This window comes from Trichechus manatus, unplaced genomic scaffold, assembly GCF_000243295.1.
Source record: "Trichechus manatus latirostris isolate Lorelei unplaced genomic scaffold, TriManLat1.0 scaffold00087, whole genome shotgun sequence".
In the NCBI taxonomy this organism is placed as follows: domain Eukaryota; kingdom Metazoa; phylum Chordata; class Mammalia; order Sirenia; family Trichechidae; genus Trichechus; species Trichechus manatus.
In genome coordinates, this window is record NW_004444023.1 from 5,827,308 (window position 1) to 5,842,856 (window position 15,549).

The window sequence follows — 15,549 nt, forward strand, 5'->3', positions numbered from 1 at the left end:
ACAGCCAACATTTTGTTTAGCAGCTGAGCAGGACTCCCAATGTGGCTAGTAAAACCAAAAAAAACCAAACCTATTGCCACTGAGTCAATTCCGACTCATAGTGACCTACAGGACAGAGTAGAACTGCCCCATAGGGCTTCCAAGGAGCACCTGGTGGATTCAAACCGCCAACATTTTGGTTAGCAGCTGCACTCTTAACCACTACGCCACCAGGGTTTCCATGTGGCTCCTAGGAGGTTTAAAATTACATATACAGGAGGTGGAATAATTTGGAAAAAAGTAGTGAGAATGGTCGCACAACTTGAAAAAAATGTAATCAATGTTACTGAATTATACATGCAGAAATTGCTGAACTGACGTACATTTTGTTCTGTGTATTTTCACGACAATAGAAAAAAAGTTTAAATTACATACATGGCACCCCTCATATTCTATTCAACAGCGTTAATCTAAACCAAGATTTATTAACTTTTGCACTACTGACAGAAGGAGCCTTGGTGACGCAGTGGTTAAGTGCTCAGCTGCTAACTGAAAGGTTGGCAGTTTGAGCCCCCAGCTGCTCTGAGGGAGAAAGATGTGGCAGTCTGCTTCCGTAAAGATTACAACCTTGGAAATGCTATGGGGTACTTCTACTCTGTGCTATGGGGTCGCTATGAGTCGAAATTGACTTGATGGCAACGGTTGTTCTTTTGTTTTACTTTTGCACTGCTGACATTTGGGGCTGTCCTATGCATTGTAGGAAGTTTAGCAGCATCCCTGGCGTCTACCCACTAGACACCAGTAGCGCCCTCCCATTACCCCAAGGGTGACAGTATCTCCAGACGTTGCCAAATGTCCTCTGGGGGCAGAAGCACCCCTAGTTGAGAACCGCCCATCTGAACCTTATCGAGGGTTTACTATGTCTCACACTAGGTGTTCAATACTTTAGAGGCAAAAAAGCTCATTGAGTCCCCCAATAATTCCATGAGGTGGAAATTACTGTCTCTATTTTAAGGACGAGGAAACTAAGATAGTTCCAAAAAGACAAGCTCAAAGTTACGCGGCTGGTCACTGTCAGTACCAGGATTTGAACCTGGGTCTGTCTGACTCCAGAGCCTTTGTTCTTAATCACGCCCTCTGCCAGACCCAGAAGGAAGAGGACACACATCACAAAGGGCAGTGGGGGTAGGGATGCCATCTACATCTAGATTAATCCCTTACTAATGTCAACCACATGTCAGTGTGCATCGTTGGGACCAAACACAATGTCCTTGCCATGGTGTAGGAGGCCACAGTGATCTGGATCCCTAGCCTTGACAACTTCCTTTTCTACCGCCTTCCCTTGCTCCCTGGCCTCCTTGTTCCTCTGACACTCTAGGCATGCTCCTGCCTCAGGGCCTTTGCACTTACTGCTCCCTCTACTTGGAATTCTCTGCCCCTAGATCTCCACATAAGGAGCTCTGGTGGCACGACAGTTAAGCGCTCGCCTGCTTGGTGGTTCAAAACCACCCAACAGCTCTGAGCAAGAAAGACCTGGCAATCTGCTTCCATAAAGATTACAACCTAGAAAACCCATTCGGGGGGAAGTTCTACTCTGTCACACAGGGTCGCTATGAGTAGAAAATAGGCACGCAAGAACAACAGAGCCCTGCTCTTATTTGTTTCCTGTTTGTTTTTATGTCTATGACACTCACCATGTGCCAGACATTTTTCTAAACCAATCTTAACTCATTTTCTTCAGAACACTGTTTCCCTGAAATTGCATTTTCTGTTTCTTTTGTCTCTTTGAGAGTCTCTCCCACACTAGACTGTAAGTTCACAGAGGCATGAGTTTTGTCTAGCACCCACCACCTGGAATAGCACCTGGCCCACAGGAGCTGCTCAATAAACAGTCGCTGAAGGTGGGAATGTCCTCCTCCTTTGTCTTGGCCTGACCAGCCCCAACCTGGTCCTCAGCGCAACTCTACTGCTAATTCAACCAGCATTCACCAAGCACCTTGATCCTCCCTGGCCTGCCTGACCACCCCACCAAGGATGACTGCACGGGGCCATTCCACAGGACAGGCTCGGAGAAGTCCTATCTCTTGCCCAAGGTCACACAGCCAGCTAGTGGCGCAGTTAGGATCTGAACCTGGCCTCATTCTAGTGTTCATCCATCTCCTAGGAATGGACTGCCACTCCCGGGACAGCAGAGGTAGCCCAGTTAGTTTCCTGAGTGTAAGTGCGTGTGTGCACGTGTGTGTGTGCTTGTGGGCATGTGTGTTTGTGTATTTGTGTGAATGTGTGTGCCTGTGTATGTGTGTGCATGCGTGTGTTTTTGTGAGGCAGCATGTGTGCATGTGAGTGTGATTGGGTGATTGTGTATGTATGTTTGTGTGTGTCAGTATGTGTTTGTGTGAGCGTGTGTGTGCATGTGTGTGTGCACATGGCAGTGTTTGTGTGTGCCTGTGTGTTCATGCTGTCTCCTCAACTAGACTACTGATTCCTGCCGCGCGTGCGTGTGTGTTTGGGTTTTTTTTTTTTTGCATATTTGCACTCCCCACCCCACCCATCCCCAGGGTCAGAGCCTCATCCACCAGTTCAGCAGCTCTTCATCCTACTTTTACTAAGCCGAGAAGGTATCCTGGACTAGTGACTCCCTCCCCGGGGGCTCCTAGAGAACCTCATACTTACTGGTATTCTAGCACTTGTCTCGTAATATTGTAATTATTTGTTTACACGTCTGCCTCTTCACCAGACTGGGAACTCCCCCCACCCTTCTGAGGGCAGACACAGTGTCTGATTTAGCTCTATATCCCCAGTGCCTGGCACAGGGCATACAATAGGTGCTCAAGAAATGTGCACTGAAAGAATGAAGATGGAAGATATGGAGTTGAGTCATTCAAAATTCATTTGTTCAAGTCATTCATTCGTTCATGGATTCATTCAACTGATCATGAAGCAAACACCTGTTGAATGTTCTGAGCCAGGCACTGTTCATTGTCCTGGGGGAAATCCGAAATGGCAGATGCATCATTCCCTCATTTAACAAAGATGTATCTAGACCTACTGTGTGCTGGGGCCTACGCTCAGTCCCTACCCTTGGGAGCTCACAGCCTAGACATGGACCCAACAATCACCACGAGAGACTAAAAAGGCATGTCAGGAGGTCAGGCGAGCAGAGAGGGAGGAAAAACTGTCAAACTCAGCTGACCCTTGGAAAGCTCAAATTCACTCACGCACGAAGGGAGGAAGTAAAAAAAGAACCCATGTTTGCTAAGCATCTATTTGTTAAGTCCCAAAAGCAAACACAATGTTAACCCACTTGATCCTTTGCACAGTGGGTGTTATTAACCCATTTTACAGATGAGGAAGGGGAAGCTCAAGGAGGGAAAGTGATTTGCTCATCTGCCCCACTAACAGTAAATGTGCACACTCTATCATTCTTTATACTGAATGTTCCCTGTTCAGTGCAAACAACTGACATGCCCATCAACAGATGAATGGATAAACAAAACATGGTACATACACACAATGGAATACTACTCAGCGGTAAAGAGAAACGAAGTCCTGATGCCTGCCACAACACGGATGAACCTTGAAAACATCCTGCTGAGCAAAATAAGTCAGTCGCAAAAGGACAAATACTGTATGATATCACTTATATTAAATAATCAAATATATAGAAACTAAAGATTATTAATGGTTACCAGGACTGTGAGGGAAGGAGGAAGGGGGAGATCTCCTGATTGGACCCTGACTGATATGGTAATGATGATGATTTTATTAATGAATGTTAATATTGATTATTAACAAAACATCACTTAATATTAATGAATCATTTATATTACATTATACTATATAATATTAATTATATTATTATATTATACTATATAATATTAATAGTAATAAATGTATCACGGTTATGGTTATTGTTGAAGGATCCCTGGTGGCTCAACGGTTAACCACTCGACTGCTAACAGAAAGGTTGGTGGTTTGAACCAACCCATTGGCTCCATGGGAAACACCTGGCGATCCGCTCCCACAAAGATTACAGCCTAGAAAACCCTATGGGACACTTCTACTCTGTCACATGGGGTCGCTATGAGTTGAAAATAGACTCTACGGCACCTGACAACAACAATATACTATATAATATTAGTTATATTATTATACTATTAATAGTAATTAAATGTATTATGGCTATGGTTGTTGCTATACCTGCCTTCTATAGACGAGTACTTAATATACATGATCATTCATCTCCAATCTGTTGATGTTATACCCATTTCAGGGAGGGGGTGGAGCCTCAGGGAGGGGAATGGGATTGTTTGGGGCCCCCTGGTCTGCTGGGGCCTCTGCCCTCTCTGCCACACATGGGTTGTGGAGTCAGAGGCACCGGGTGGGAGGCCTGTCTCAGGGAGCACGAGAGGCAGTCACACACACGGGGAGGGGGAGTGACGGCCCCGTGCTGGTTTGGTTTCGCAAACACAGAGTCCTCCCTCGGTGCCAAACATACTGCTTGCCGCCACAAGGCAGCGCATGGCTACTTGCCAGAGTCCCAGGACTGCAAGTTCTGATGAGGCAGACGGGGCTGGGGGCTGTTTTGGAAGACTTCCTGGAGAGGTGGAGCATCACATCAAGCCCTGACCCCTTAAATCTCCACAATAGCCCTTCAAGGGTGGGGAGGATGTGCAGACTGAGGCTCCGAGAGGGGCTGACTTGCCGAGGATCACCTGGGTGCATGCATAGGTGACACAGGTGCAAAGCCACCAGACTGAAAGCACCAGCTCTTGCTAACCATCCCCACAGCATGGTGTGAGCTGTGGCATGATGACACTCCTGCCAGCTGTCTATGTCCACCTCTCCGGGGCTCTTCTGAAGTGGGAACCATCCACCCAGCCCTGAATTGTCAAAACTTGCAACACACACTTGCCTCGCTGGCCCCCTTCCAGGGCTGTGGCTCAGCTTCTCCTCTGTCCCCTGTAGCACCCCTAGATAGCACCTGCACACAGTAGGTGCTTTATTGCCAATGGAGAATCACGGGAAATAAGCACCACTGAACACCTTTCAGAAACCCTGGTGGCGGAGTTGTTAAGAGCTACGTCGGCTAACCGAAGGGTCAGCAGTTCAAATCTACCAGGTGCTCCTTGGAAACTCTGTGGGGCGGTTCTACTCTGTCCTATAGGGTAGCTATGAGTCAGAATCAACTCAACGGCAACAGGTTTGGTTTTGGTTTGGAACACCTTTCACTTCCTGTCATGGGCCCTACTATCTCTCAACTCTGGATTTTTGCATAGGCTGTTCCCTCTGCTTGGAACACCATTCCTTCCCTCTCTGACTTGGCCAGCTCCTGCACATCTTTCAGCTCTTAGCACAGGTGGTCCATTCTCCAGGAAGCCCCCTCTACCGCCACCCCCAGATCCAAGCCCAAGTCCAGGATGGGGCTCCCACAGGACCTGGGTTCCCTGGGACTTGGCTCTGAGCACTCTGGATTGTAGTGGCCTCATGTGTGGTCTGACCCCTGCTAGACCATCAGCACCCTGGGGGTAAAGAGCTGTCCATCTTGCTCACCGCTTTATCCCCAGCACTCAGCTCGGGGCCTGACACAGGGAAGGTGTTCAGTAAATACTTGCTGAATAAATGAATGAATGAGAATAGTGAAGGAGCTCAGTAAATATTTGTTGAATGCATGCATGTGTGCATGCATGAATGAATGAGAACAGTGAAGGAGCAGAAGGTGGGGAGGTGGCTGAGGGTGGGTGCGTGGGCCCCTGGGACAGGTGCTGCCAGGCAGACCTTGTTGTAGAGGGCGCAGATGTGCAGGGCTGTGTTCCCCGAGGCGTTCTGGGCTCCGGGCTCAGCCCCATAGAAGAGCAGGTGTTCCAGGTGCTGGGAGTGACCCCGCTGGCAGGCCTGGGGAAGGGGGGACAATAAGCAGAGGAGGCCAGATTCAGACCCAAGTGTGAGTCCTCCCTGGACTCCCAGGGCCAGGAATCAGTCTATATCCTCTGCTTTGAATCCAGGAAGCCCTCATTCACTTCCCCTTCTCCTTTCAGCCCCTCTTCCTGCTTAGGGACCTAGATGGTCAGTTTTACAATTTCAATCATTCCAAGGGCCAGGTGTCCACCCATCTCAGGGATCAAGGTATCCAGCCCCCAGCCCACGGCCCCTCAGGGTCCCAGTGTCTACACACCCATCCTCATCCTCTTTGGGGATTATGCTACCCTTACCCTCTGTGAGGACCCAAGCATCTGGATCTCCAGTCCCTCGGACTTCAGTGACCCAGCACCAAGGTCCCCACCCCTGCCTCCCTCAGGGTCCAGACTCCCTCTGCCTCCAGCCCCCCCGGCCCATTCGGGAGCACCTGGTGGATCTCCTGCCAGCCGTTCTCATCAGCGATGCCCAGCTGGGCTCTGTTGTACAGTAGCAGCTCACAACAGCGGGGATCGCCCCCCACCATAGCCGTGTGGAACAGAGGGGTCAGCCCCCGGCGGTCCTTGTAGTTGGGGGAGCCCCCAAGGTCCAGGAGTGCCTAGGAAGGGGGAGAGGGTCCAGGAGAGAAAGACAGATGACAGTCATGGGGGAGTCAGTGGGTGGGTGGGGGGTCCTGGATGCCCACACTGGCCAATGGTGGTCTCAGTTCTATCATTACACCTTTGTTTGACCTTGAGAAAGGCCCTCAAGACTCAGGTCTTGTATTGAAATAGAGGCCAGGGATGGGGTGGGAGCAGGAGTGGATTAACCAGCAAGCAAGGTGTGCACAGGCTTACATCAAGCAAGGTATGCACGGGCTTACTTGTGTTTATTTACTAGCTTGTAGTGCACAATTTTACATGGGTTTCACCACATTTAATCCAGGTGAAATTGTGCACTACTGATTAGTAAGTAAGCACAAGTAAGCCCGTGGGTACCTTGCTTATTGGGTAATCTGTCCCTGGGTGGGAGGAGAGACTCAGAATTAGGGGTCTGGGGAGGAGAAGATGGGGAAGCAGGGCCTGCCTGCGCCACTTCCAAGCCTCTTCCATTCCCTGTGAACAGCGAGGGGGCTGGGGAGATGCATCCAGAGGGCCCTCTCACTCTGACATCCAACTCCAACCTTCCTTCCATGGCTGACTTGGTTGAGCCATTGAAGGACCTGGAGCCTCAGCAGCCTCAACTAGCTGCCTACTCTGCAAGGTGATTGTAGGTGACAAATGAAAGAGTGCAGCCTGGAAATAATAGGATCCCTGGCCAAGCAGGAGCTGTTACTAGGACCAGGATCCCCAAGATTGGGCACAGAGAGGGGAGACTCGTGGAAGGGCAAGTTGAGTTAAGGGAAGGATTGGGTGGGCCCAACTGGGGCTGGGGGCTTGGGGACAGGGAGTGGTCATACAGAAGGGAAAGCTTGCATGGCAGGGTGACAGCATGGGGCATTATTAGGAGAGAGTATTGGCAGTGGCGCTGTCCAACAGAACATTCTGCGAAGATAGGAACGTTCTATATCTGTGCTGTCCAATATGGCAGCCACATGCGGATACTGAGCACTTGAAATGTGGCAAATGGGCCTGAGGAACTGAGTTGTTTATTTTATTTCATTTTAGTAACTTTAAATTTCATCAGCCCTACCACAATAGATAGACCCTAATAGAAGGGGAGAAAAATGTGAAACAGAACCTCAAATTCCTAAAAAAAAAAAAAAAAAAGCAGACCTACTTGACTGGTTGAGACTGGAGGACTCTGTGAATCTCCAAGACTATTGCCCTGTGATACTCTTCAAACTGGGAACTGAAACTAACCCTTGAGGTCACCTTGTAGCTAAATAACAGACTGGCTCACAAAATAATGAATATTACCTGTAAGTACTGTGCTCCTTTAAAAAATCACCTATATGAGAACAGTCAACAATTACTTTAAAACAAAGATGAGAATGTAAGGGGGCAAGGAAAGTAGATTAATGGAAACAGAACAACCGGAACGGAAATAATGAGAATGTTCACGCATTGTGAAGAACGTAACCAATGTCACTGAACAACTTTGTGTAGAAATTGTTGAATGGGAACCTAAACTGCTGTGTGAACCTTCACCAAAAACACAATAAAATATTATTTAAAAAAAAAATTTCAATAGCCACACATGGCTAGTGGCTACTATATTGGCCAATATAGGTCTAGAGTCTTGGGGGAGGGGTTGTGAGCAGGATCTGTATGTGACCCTAGGTGTTATGTACAATAGGGATACATAAAGAGAGTCCGTTGATTCCAGGGGAATAAGGCAGTTCTCTGTGTTTGACTGCATTGTGTTTGACTCATCTGTCTTAAGATCAGAAACCCTGGTGGCATAGTGGTTAAGAGCTACGGCTGCTAACCAAAAGGTCAGCAGTTCAAATACACCAGGTGCTCGTTGGAAATCATATGGGGCAGTTTTACTTTGTCCTATAGGGTCGCTATAAGTCGGAATTGACTCAACGGCAATGGGTTTGTTTTTTTTTTAAATCCTGAGACCAGAAAAACTAGATGGTGCCCGGCTATCACCAATAACCGTTCTGACCAGGGACACAATAAACGGTTCCAGATAGAATGGGAGAAAAATGTAGAACAAATCTCAGATTCTTAAAAAAGACTTACTGGATTGGTACAGACTAGAGGATCCCCCAAGACTATCACCTTGAGATACCCTTTAAACTGGTAACTGAACTCACTGCTGGACGTCACTGTGCAGCCAAACAGTAGATTGGCTCATAAAATAAACAGTGTTACCCGTGAGTATTGTGCTCCTTTAAATAATCATGTATATGAGAGTAAACAGTCAATATTTACCATAAAGCAAAGATAAGAAGGTAAGGGGGGAAGAGAAGCTAGATTAATGAAAACTGAACAACCAGAATGAAAACAATGTGAATGCTGACGCACTGTGAAAAACGTAACCAATGTCACCGAACAATATGTACAGAATTGTTAAATGGGAACCTAGTTTGCTGCATAAACTTTCACCAAAAATACAATTAAAAAAAAAGAGGGATTTGAGTTTGGGGAAGGGAGGAGAGGGCTCATTAATCTGGAGCATTTAGGAGCTGGGATGTTTATCAACAGCCGGGTATTCTGAGGGCAGTCTAGTCTGGCATATGTATGAAGCGGGGACAAGTGACCTGGGCTGTGGGAGAGGAAGGGCCTTTTTGAATAAGACTGTGTGCAAGCTGACTCTGTGTATTTTGTGGGTGTATGAGGTTTGTAAGGAGCCAAGGTGGTGCAATCATTAAGCGCTTGACTGCCAACCTAAAGGTTTATGGTTTGAACCCACCCAGTCGTACCACGGAAGAAAAGGCCTGGCAATCTTCCATAAAGATGACAGCCAAGAAAACTCTAGGCGGCAGTTCTACTCTGTAACATCTGGGGTCACCATGAATTGGAATTGACTTGACAGCAACTAACAACATGAGGTTTGTAAGGTCCCTAGGTAGTAAAAACAGTTTGCCCTTGACTGCTAACCTAAAGGTTGGTGTTTCGAAACCACCCAGCCATACCGAGGAAGACAGGCCTGGCAATCTGCTTCCGTAAAGATTAAAAGCTGTTGTCGTCGAGTCGATTCCGACTCATAGCAACCCTACAGGACAGAGCAGAACTGCCCCATAGGATTTCCAAGGCTGCAATCTTTTACGGAAGCAAACTGCCACATCTATCTCCCGCAGAGTGGCTGGTAGCATCGAATCACCAAATTTCTGGTTAACAGCCAAGCATTTAACCACTGTGCCACCGGGGCTCCTTCCCCATAAAGATTACAGCCAAGAAAATCCTATGGAGCACAGTTCTATTCTGCACACATGGGGTCGCCATGAGTCAGGATCAACTTGATGGCAACTAACGAGAACAATAACATGGGGTTTGTGTATTTGGGAGAGTGAGGGATATAGAGACTGTATCTGGGGGACCGTATTGAGGAGGAGGCTATAGCTGCATGTGAGAGAAGAGGGAGCGTATTTGGGGGATGAGAGGGGGTTGGTTTTGGAAGGACAGATGTTGGGATGTGTGAGGGCCAGTGTTTGGAGGATGCAAGCAGTGGGGCTGTGTTTTCAGAATGTGCATGGAGGGTCCGTATCTGGCGACACAGAAGGGAGCTCAGACTGTATTTAAGGGAAGAGAAGGATCTAAAGCCCTGGTGGCGCAACAGTTAAGCTCTCGAAACCAACCGAAAGTTTGGTAGTTCGAACCCACTCAACAACTCCATGGGAGAAAGATCTGCTCCCACAAAGATTACAGGCTAAAAAACCCATTGGGGTGGTTCTGTCACATGGGATCGCTATGAGTTGGAAAGGACTTGATAACAACAACAACAAGGAGGGTCTATACCTCGAGGAGAGAGAGGTAGGCTCTGTGTTGCGTTAGGTCAGAGGGAATGGAGAAATTCCGGGAGGAGAAGGCTGGGACCTGGGGGTGTGAGTGAGAGGATATGATCGACCTGGCGGTGGGGGGAAAGAGTCTGCGAGGGTCTGCTGTAGCCAGAAGAGAGCTCAGGAGTGTGGGTGCACCTGGGGGCCTGGGAGAGGGTCTCTGATTCAGCCAGAGAAGTGACAACAAGGACTGTGTATCTGGCAGTCCCTCGGTGGTGCAAATGGTTCGAAGCCACCCAGAGTTGCCTTGGAAGAAAGGCTGCCCGATCTAATTCTGAAGAACCAGCGACTGCAAACCCTATGGAGCACAGTTCTACTCTGATACATGTAGGGTCACCAGGAGTCTGGGTCGATTCCATGGCAACGGGTGAACTGGTTCTAGCTGATGTATTACTTGCTGGGTGGTGTGAATTGTTAACACACTCGACTGAAAGGTTGGAAGTTTAAGCCCACCCAGAGGCGCCTTGGAAGACCTGGCAATCTGCTTTCAAAAAATCAGCCATTGAAAACCTTATGGAGCACAGCTCTACTCTGACACACATGGGGTCACCAGGAGTCGGAGTCAACTCGACAGCAACTGATGTGGTTATTTGGCAGTCTGTGGAAAGGGGTTTTGTGCGGGGGACATGAAGAAGGGCTATTTTCAACCAAAAGGAAAGAACCGGGGTTTGAGAAATAACAAAGGCCAAAGGGGGAAACGGAGGAGGGGTCTGGGAGGCAAACAGGGGGGTCTCGGGGGTAAGGAGGGAAAGGAAGGTAGGAGGAAGAGTCTGGGGAAATTCCCTTTTGGAGACCAGGGAAGTCACAGGGGACATAAGTTGAGGAGTGGGGAGCAAGGTACGGGGGCAACAGATATACTGGGTGGGGGAGTGATCCTTGATTTGGCCGAGAGTTGGGGGATGGGATTAGGGGTACTGCAGGGTGTGTCTGAAATGACCCCTAAGCAGAGGGAAACTAGGTATCAGGATCACAGGCCAAGGGCAGGGAAAGCAGTCCATGGTAAGGGGGGGAGGGTCTCTGGGAGAGGGTGTCTGGGGGTCTTGGGGGTCTTGCAGCCTCACCGTGAGAGCAAGGCAATGGCGTGCGCAAGCGGCTTTGTGCAGCGCTGTCATGCCATCCCGCGCCCGGAAGTCGATGTGGGCCCCGCCCAGGCACAGAGTTCGAATCACCTCCACCGAGCCTTCAGTCTGCGCAGCTAGCGTCAAAGGGGTCTCTGAGGGGTGGGGAAGCGCAGTCACACGCAGTCCTCAGTCCCCAGACGCCACGTTCTCAGCTCCCCAGTTTTCTGCCCACACCGTCTGTTCCCCGGCCTCTCCCTAAGCCCGGGCCCCCTACCCACCTCCCGAATCCGAGTCATGATAATTGGGGTCCAGCCCCTTGTCCAGCAGCCGCGCCACCTTGTCGGACGTCCCGAGCTGCACATACTCCAGGAACTTCTTCAACCCCGTCTGAGCCACGGACAGAGACAGAGAAAAGACAGGGGAAAATTGGTGGTTCAAATCCACCCAGAGGCACCTCTAAAGAAAGGCCTGGTGATCTACTTCCGAAAACTCAGCCATTGAAAACCCTATGGAGCACAGTTCTACCCTGACACATGTGGGGTCGCCATGAGTTGGAATCGACTCCACGGCAACCAACCACAACAACGATGGGCATCCCCGTGAGATGGAGATACACTTTCAGCAAAAGAGGTCATTGCAAATGTGGTTATTTGGCGGTCTGTGGAAGGGGCTTTGTACTGGGAACATGAATGGGGCATGAAGAGGGACTATTTTCAACCAAAAAGAAAGAACTGGGAGTTTTCGAAAGAACAAAGGCAAACGAGGAAAGGGAGAGAGAAGGAAGGCCAAGGAAGGAGAAGAATAGCAACCCCTTGGGATGTGTCTGTCTTTTTTTTTTTTGGGGGGGGGGTCTAGTAGTTACCTTAAGAAAAGAGAAATCATTTTATTGAAATTAATTTTAACAATCTCTGGTATTTAACCAAAGTGGTTGAGCACTTGGCAGTTCGAGTCCATCAGCAGCCTTCCGGCGAAAGATGTGGCAGTCTGCTACCGTAAAGATCTACAGTCTCGGAAACCCTATGGGGCAGTGCTACTCTGTTGTATAAGGTCGCTATGAGTCAGAATCCACCCGACAGCAGTGGGTTTGGTATTTAATCCAAAAGATCCAAAATGTCACGATTTCAACATGTCATCCGTATAAAAATTGTTAATATCTTTTAACATAAGATAAGGTTACATTTTCTTTTTGGTCCTAAGTCTCTGAAAGCCAGTGTGTGTTGGACACTTGGTTGGGACCTGCCACAGTGGGAGTGGCTGTCTCATTGGGAAAGGCGGTACAGTTCTGGAGAAATGGAACATTTAGGAGAACGAACAGTTGAAATGTGTGGTGTGGTGGGAGGGGTGTGGGGGGCTTCGGATGATCACAGGGTCTTTCTTCCTGAATGTCAAGACTCCTTCACATCACCTCTGACCAAAGGAGCCACCCCCCACCCCTCGTCCTCCTACCTCTTACGAGATCAGGGGAGTCACAGGGAACATAAGTTGAGGATTGGGGGACAAGGTACTGGGGGATAGACATGGCTGGGGGTGGAGGAGTGAGCCTTGGATTCGGTGAGATTTGGGAGATTGGATTGGGGGATGTGGGGTGTGTCTGAAATGGGCCCTAAGCATGGAGAAACTGATGTCAGGGTCACAGGCCAAGGACAGGGGAAGGGGCCTGAATGGTATATGGGGAGGACTTGGAGGAGATGAGAAGGGGAAGTCAAAGGGTGAAGAAAATGGGAGCCAGGTGGTGTGGGACTGGGCAGGGGGCTGAAGGGTGGAATAAGGAATTAAGAAGGGGTTATGATGGGGAGAGGAGCCTTGGTAGTGCAGTGGTTAAAGCACTCAGTTGCTAACCGAAAGTTCAGCTGTTCGAACCCAGGAGCTGCTCTGTAGGAGAAAGATGTGGCAGTCTGCTTCGGTAAAGATTTACAGCCTTGGAAACCCTATGGGGCAGTCCTACTCTGTCCTATAGAGTTGCTATGAGTCGGAATTGGGTATGATGGGGAAAGTGGAGGCTTTGGGGGCATCCTAAGTTAAGTGGAGGGCCCTGGAAAAGGAATAGGTGGTTTGGGGAATACCGAGGGTTGCTGGGAAGGTATAGAGAGTTGGGGAGAGGGTTCAGGGAGGGGCATTGGGAATAAATACGGGCTTCGTTCTCTCACCTTTGTGTGCAACTTGGCCAGCTGCTTCTCATCCAGGTTGGTCTGTTTGTAAACTCGGGTCTTGTATCGAAACTGAGGCCAGGGGCGGGGTGGGAGGAGAGACACAGAGACTCAGAATCAGGAGCCTAGAGAGGAGAAGTTGGGGGAGCAGGGCCTGCGCCATGCTTCCGGGCCCCTTCTGAGCCAGGGGTCAGCTCAGGGTTGAAGGGAAGGGTTGGAAACCGCCATGGAGCCTTAGCTGGGTGGACAGAGGGGTGGTAGCTGGCTTTTCTGAGGGCACCAGACCATTGTGGGGTATATAGACTGCAGCCTCTATCAAGAAGTAAGAGTCTGCAGTGAATGTTCTAGAATGCTTATTGTATGCAAGACCCTTTTACATCTATCCCCATCCCTGTAATTGGGAGGCCCCCATTCCCTGTGGTGGGTTAGGAGAAGCTTGGGGTGGGGAAGTGACTTGCCCCAGGCCACTGAGATCCGAAATCACCCACTAGGTTTCCAAGGTCTTAGATAAAATAAGGGGGAGGGTAGATGTGTTGGGGGACACTCCTCTGTTGTCAGCAAAGGGGGTAGGAAAGGCTGTGGGCCTCACCTCCAGGTAGGGCACCCCCTTCTCGAAGGACTGGGGGTACTCCCGCAGCAACCTCTCCTCCTCCAGGAAGTTGGCGTCGCGGCCAGAGGTGGCCGGCTGGAACAGGCCGTAGTTGAGTACGTCCTGCAGGCTCTCGCTCAGGGCACAGAGCACCTGCTGCTTGGCCGTCCAGATGGTGGCATCGGGGTTGAAGCGCAGGCATTTCTGGTGGGGGAGGGGATAGGCCAGGGGGAGGGTGTGTCAGGGGCCAGGGAGGAGCCTGAGGTGGGTTGGGAGCAGGTGGAGGGCTGGGGGATGGTGATGATGGTACTGAAGGCAGGAGGGAGACAAAGGGGCTTCCTGGGAGGGCACCTAGGACCGGAAGTCCCCCCACGCCCACTCAGCCCCCCTGTGTCCCCGCAGTCGCTCACCGTTTGGTGCAGATCCGGGATGCCGATCCTGAAGACCATCATGCTGAAGTGAGCGTCGTCGGGGACAGACATGGAGCGGCCCTGGGGGCCTCTCACTGAGGCCAGATTACCAGGTGCCCCGCTGCCCCGGCCCCGGGTCCCCCGGGGGCCTCTCCCGGGCCCGTCTGGGGAGCTGTCGGACTCTGAGCCCCCCTCGGGACACTCGCTGGCACTGTGGCGTTCCTCGTCCTCGCTGGACGCAGGGCTGTGGGGCATCGTGGGGCCACGGGGCGACGGGGGGTGGCAGCATCACAGGCAGCTGCGGGGGCCAAGGGACGCCGTCAGACTGGGAGCCCAGGGAACACTCAGAAGCCCGGGGACCAGCAGCCGCGGGCGCCCCCCATTGCTCACATTGGCCGGCAGGAAGTAGGCTGGGCACACCCCCAGACACTCCGCCCCTCTGCCGCCTCCGCGCGCGCACGCACACGCACACACCCCCAGCCCGGCCATGCTCCCAGCACAGGTCTCCTTCCCTGCCCTTGGCCTTCCTTGCAGCCCCCCGCCCCCCTGCGCCCCACTTTGCCGCTGACCCAGCGTCGCTGTGTCCCAGAAACCGCAGAATCACCGCGGGAGCTACTGGCCCACTTTGCCAGGCCACAGAAAAGACAGCTAAAATTAGCAGAGGACAGACAGGTGGACTGAGCGGCCGGCATCCTGCCCTCCTGGCCCCGGCCTGGCCCCGGCCTGGCCCCTCACCCTAGGCCCTCCCCTCCTCTTCTCCTTCTGGGGAGCTGGGGAGAGGCTGAAGCCGCGAGGTAGTAAGGGAGACACGGAGGTGCTGGCAGCCTGGGGTGGGAGGAGCGGGTGCTGGGAGCAGGTGGGGCCGTTGACTCCACAGGCGAGTGGCTGCCAGCGTGTGTGTGTGCACAGGGCTGTTAGGGGATCGACTGTCCCAGGAGAGCAAGGGGGCACCAAGATGGGGTGTCACAGGGCAGGGCGTCATGCGTGGGGTGTCCCTGAGGGAACCACCAGAGGTGAC

At 50.9% G+C, this 15,549-nt stretch overlaps 1 protein-coding gene across 1 annotated transcript in view; it reads right to left on the reverse strand.

Moving 5' to 3' along the window:
• The window catches only part of SHANK1 (SH3 and multiple ankyrin repeat domains 1), a 62,717-nt gene extending 47,931 nt beyond the window's left edge, over nt 1–14,786 (reverse strand). The window contains exons 1-7 of the mRNA XM_004381848.1: nt 14,532–14,786; nt 14,122–14,325; nt 13,533–13,604; nt 11,664–11,772; nt 11,386–11,537; nt 6,326–6,493; nt 5,758–5,874 (exon numbers count right to left, since the gene is read on the reverse strand). Coding sequence (XP_004381905.1) covers nt 5,758–5,874; nt 6,326–6,493; nt 11,386–11,537; nt 11,664–11,772; nt 13,533–13,604; nt 14,122–14,325; nt 14,532–14,786 — 1,077 coding nt within the window. The remainder of the gene's footprint in view (nt 1–5,757; nt 5,875–6,325; nt 6,494–11,385; nt 11,538–11,663; nt 11,773–13,532; nt 13,605–14,121; nt 14,326–14,531) is intronic.
• Nucleotides 14,787–15,549: the final 763 nt, after the last annotated feature.